At 35.2% G+C, this 5,000-nt stretch overlaps 1 protein-coding gene across 1 annotated transcript in view; it reads left to right on the top strand.

Moving 5' to 3' along the window:
* The window catches only part of kin17 (kin17 DNA and RNA binding protein), a 7,683-nt gene that overhangs the window by 2,502 nt on the left and 181 nt on the right, over positions 1–5,000 (top strand). Inside the window, exons 2-3 of the mRNA XM_027365481.2 lie at positions 2,551–2,618; positions 2,967–5,000. The exon at positions 2,967–5,000 is cut by the window's right edge and continues 181 nt beyond it. Coding sequence (XP_027221282.2) covers positions 2,993–4,180 — 1,188 coding nt within the window. The 5' untranslated portion in view covers positions 2,551–2,618; positions 2,967–2,992 and the 3' untranslated portion in view covers positions 4,181–5,000. The remainder of the gene's footprint in view (positions 1–2,550; positions 2,619–2,966) is intronic.

The raw sequence follows: 5,000 nt of genomic DNA, 5'->3' as shown, positions 1-5,000 counted from the left end.
AGAGAGAGAGAGAGAAAGAAAGAAAGAAAGAAAGAAAATGAAGGAAAAAGTATTCTCAACTTCAAAGCCTGATATCTCAAACCTACACCTTTGTCCGCATTTTTTTTATGTCACTCCATAACTACAGCAATAAATTTGCGAGCCATTTCAGGGGATAAAAGTCCATATATCATATTTTGTATTCATAACAATGAACATTAAAAAAAAAAAAAAAAAAAAAAAAAGCCACTAAACTAAGAGGTAATTTCAAAGTCCAAATCGTGTTATATTTAGGTATTGAGTATATGTGGTATTTTTCAGTCAATGGATAAGTAAGATTTATATATATTTTTTTTTTTCCCAAATTCATGTTTATTTGTTTTTAAATATTTCATAGTTTATTATCCAAATGATATGAAACTTGGTGGTGTAAATTGTAGTATATGTATATATAACATAATAAAAAATCATGTAAATCCAATCATAATTAACAAACTTCGTTCTAGAGTGCGATGGCCACCTTAAACAATGTAGGGACTGATTCTGTGTATATTATTCATATTTTACCTTGCAATTTCTCCGGTACCTTTCATGCACTCCCCTGCTATTGGGGCCAAGAACATGGGGGTTTGGGAAGTTCCGCAAAATTATTTCTTTATATTTGGAAACTAGAGAGTGAGAGGAATCCAACGTTACCAAAATCATTGTAATCCATTAGGTGGAACTGAAATTACTTATTACCATTATAGTGATGTTTTTGTGTATAACATTCATATTTTACCCCATAATATGGCTGGTGCCATACATGCCCTCCCTTTCTTTTGAGGCCAGGAATGTGGGAGTTAGAAGGGGTTGTGCTGGTTCTACAGCAAATGTCATACATATATGGGTAGTGAGGTTTAAAGGAATCCATTGATATCACTATCGTCGTAATTGGTCATACTTCCTTTTCATTTTGTATATATAACATAATTTGAGTCAATATTATCCCCTTGGATCCAGTTGCTTGATAGTAGTCGCATGGACCAAAATACGGGCATTAAGCTTTTGTAAGCAGCCGCTCTGCTGGATGCATGTATGCTGAGCATACACAAACACTTGTGTGTGGTGACAAGACTTTATACCTCCTCTTTGCAATATTATTTTTGCATTTTATGTATAATTGGTTTTATCTTTTTGCCATTTCCCAATGTCCATTGTGGCCTTTTGATTTGCTTTATCAAGATGGTAATAGACCATTTTCCTTGCATATACAGACTCCATATCATCCCTCAGATATGGCAGCAGACACTCAGAGGCACCGTGATTACACTTATCATACACTGATATATTTATTGCATAAGGCGCTACCCCCTGCAACTCCTATGAGGGAGGTTGCTGCTCCCCAACCCGCACCCTAGACTAGAAAGAACACCCCATATACGTATGGCAGAACTGAGCAATAGCAAATCACATGGCTATAGGAACGTACTATAGCGGGAGTTTAACCTGTTATATAGTCAACATCATATACTAACTGGATTGGGGGGCATTAGATGATATAGTAATTTATTCTGTGTGTATTGTTGGTATAGTGATGTATTTTGTATGTATTTATTATTTGTATTTTATGAGAAGGTATTTTTAGCAATTAGTTAAAGTGCTTCATTTCTTAGCTTGTTGTTGTCTGAATTGGATAGTCACCAATCTTAAAGTGCATATGGAGGTGATTTTTTAGTTTCAGAAAGCCATTCAACCTTATAATTATTATTCCTTATTTCAATTATTATTCCTTACTTCACAGTGTGATATGTATGAATCTCTTGTTTTCCATTGCGAATGATATAGTCTAAGTGAAAATATTAATAATTCTTTATGAAGTGATTGTATAACTCAGAGACTAAGTCCTTATTAGTCCAGCCATTACTGGGGATCCACAAACATTGTCGTATAAATAAATCTTCTGAACCTGGGGGCTTTGCCACACACCCGACAGATTGGTTTTCATTTATGTTGTGTAAGCTAACTACATGAACTTACACGGTCCTTAATTTAATTTAAAACAAAACTAAGGACATTGCATTTTCCTTTACAGGCAATAACAGTTGTCTCCTTCAGGTTAGGTTGGTTTGTGTAATGCCTTTTTTTTTCTTTCTTTCTTAGAGGATGCCAATTTTTCTACCATTTTCTTTCCTTGATATAGACTGACTGTGAATCATAATTATACATCAGCTATATTATAAAGGGAATAGAATTTATTTGATCATTTATATGTAAGACACAGAGGATAAATTGGGTTTTGTAAATATGAGTTATGGATTTACCAGGAATAAAGCTACACTTCAAGACATTTCAGTATGATGACCTCTTTAGATATATGTACAACATTGAATGAAACAATTTAATGAAATTTATGTATTATTACCATTAGCATTTTTGTTCGCTACTCTGTTGACTTTGTTATCGTTCATGTTATTAGGAATATCTATAGAATTTGAAGTCTGTTTATTTGTTATTTTCATTTATATGATTATTAAAAAATATCAGAGATGTATTTCAGGTTGCATTTGCTTACTTTTGTTCTTTTTTCAGGTTCATACTTCACAGGCATTCCAGGCATCACTTCAGGAAGCTGAAAGATTTTGTTTAGTGCTTTTCAGGTAAGTCTTATTATGTACTTTATTTTTTAATGTTAATGCTACTTAAAGTTCATGGGTTTGATACGTTGTGTTCCAGAGATAATGTTATAGACTAATACAGATAATGAATGCTTTATATCCTCAGTGTGAAGAGTGTATTTAGACTATTAAGAGAGATAGAGAATGAGATTAGAAAATAGATGAATGAGTAAGAAATAACAATAATGATATACTAAGGTGTAACACAAAGCTTTGTAATCATAATGTATTTCTTCCACTATATATTTTGAAGCGAATAAGTAGTTAAAATTAGACATTTTCATGCTGTGAAAAATGATGAACTCTCTACTGTTTACCATCTTTTGACAGAAAGTGACCCATTCACCAAGGACAAGATGGGGAAAGCAGAGAAGGGAACACCCAAAGACCTGGCCAACAAAATGAAGGCCAAGGGTCTCCAGAAGTTACGATGGTACTGCCAGATGTGTCAGAAACAGTGTCGGGATGAAAATGGATTCAAGTGCCACACCATGTCAGAGAGTCACCAACGACAGCTCCTCCTTTTCGCTGAAGATCCTGACAAGTACCTGGACAGCTTCTCAGAGGAGTTCCTAGAGGGATACGAGAGCCTTCTGAAGAGAAGGTTTGGCACAAAGAGAGTCCATGCCAATAATGTGTACCAAGAATACATCCAAGACAGAGACCATGTGCACATGAACGCCACGAAGTGGGAGACTCTTACTGATTTTGTCAAGTGGCTTGGGCGAGAAGGACGCTGCCTTGTGGATGAAACTGAAAAGGGATGGTATGTTGCATACATCGACAGGGATCCTGAGACGATCCGAAGACAAAAACAGATGGAGAGACGTGAAAAATTTGAGAAAGATGAAGAGGAAAGAATGCAGGAATTCATCAACAGGCAGATTGAGCTTGGGCGGGCTAAGCATGGTGATGAGGAGAAGGAATACAAGGAATTGCAACGAGAGAATGAAGATGAAGTCATAGCACTTAACATGAAGTTACCCTCTTCATCTAAAATGCTAAAGGCAAGTAGCTTCAATAAAAATAATGCTTTAATGGCAGGACCAAAAAGCAAGCCAAAGGTAGAGGAGAAAATTAGAAAAGAAACAAAGAAGAGAACAGCTCTTGATGATATCATGGAAGAAGAACTCGAGAGTAAAAAAGTAAAGGAACAAATAGCAAAGAAAAACAAAGCTGAAAAGGAAGGAAAGGCTGAGATTCCTTGGTTAGCAAAAGGAATTGTTGTTAAAATTGTCACAGAAGAACTAGGATCAAAATACTACAAACAAAAGGGAGTTGTTCGAGATGTTATTGACGACTACGCTGCGATAGTTAAGTTATTAGATTCTGGTGCAAAGATTAAGCTTGATCAGATGGCTCTAGAGACTGTTATTCCCTCACTCCAAAGGAAAGTACTGATTCTAGTTGGCAGACACCGTAAGAAAGAAGCCGTGCTCGAAAGCATCCAGGAGGACTCTTTTAGTGCCACACTGATTTTAGATGATGGTCAGATGGTCAGAAATATACCTTATGAACATTTTAGTAAATTATACTCTTCCTGATCAGCAGGAGAACATTTTGTATCTTAGTCTATATATGCTTGCAGATTAGAACTCTTAGAATTGGTAGATGTATATTTTTTATTCAACATAAAGTTGCTCTTAATGTAAGAAATGAATAATTTAAGAAATGAATTTGTAAATAAAGGATTATACTGGTTTCCTGATAATATTGACCAACTCATGGAATGGTCTGTTATATGTACAATTTTACAATATATACTTTGAAATAACTTTTAGAATTTTATTCAATCATATTTTTCCCCACAGTATGAAAATTGGATGTGACTAAAATGCAGTATAGTACATAATTCCCCATTAATCCCATGCCTGTTACCATTGTGGGGGGGCTTAGGAAACGAAGTCTGTGGCCCAATATATGGTCTTTTCTTCTCCACCTTTCTTTTTCCTTCTCTTCTTCATATCCTGCTTCTGTCCACATCCTAAAGTGTGAGTACTTTGTGCCAGTCCTGAATGGCCTTCGTACCTGTTTGTTATTCCTTCTTTACCTTTTTCATTACCATGCTAAGCTGCAGTGCACTACAACCTTTAACAGTGACATATTTTGTCCTAATTGTTATCTTATTTTTAACCTTTTTTGCCATTATACTTTCTCATAAAGCTGTATGGCCTTTCCTTAAATGAGAGCTTAGCGCCCAAGCCTCGCCCTATTACTATATTTTGTATGTCGCTATTGACCTTAGATTTTGTTACGGTAGAAATTTTCAATAAATAGATACTAGTACTTGGGCTACTTTACCTAAGAGATACTAGATGAATATTCCTGAGAGAGAAGTAATTTGGGTGATTAGTTTATTACAAA

This window comes from Penaeus vannamei, chromosome 34 (genome assembly GCF_042767895.1).
Source record: "Penaeus vannamei isolate JL-2024 chromosome 34, ASM4276789v1, whole genome shotgun sequence".
Taxonomy (NCBI): Eukaryota; Metazoa; Arthropoda; class Malacostraca; order Decapoda; family Penaeidae; genus Penaeus; species Penaeus vannamei.
This window is presented reverse-complemented; position numbering and strand designations above follow the sequence as displayed.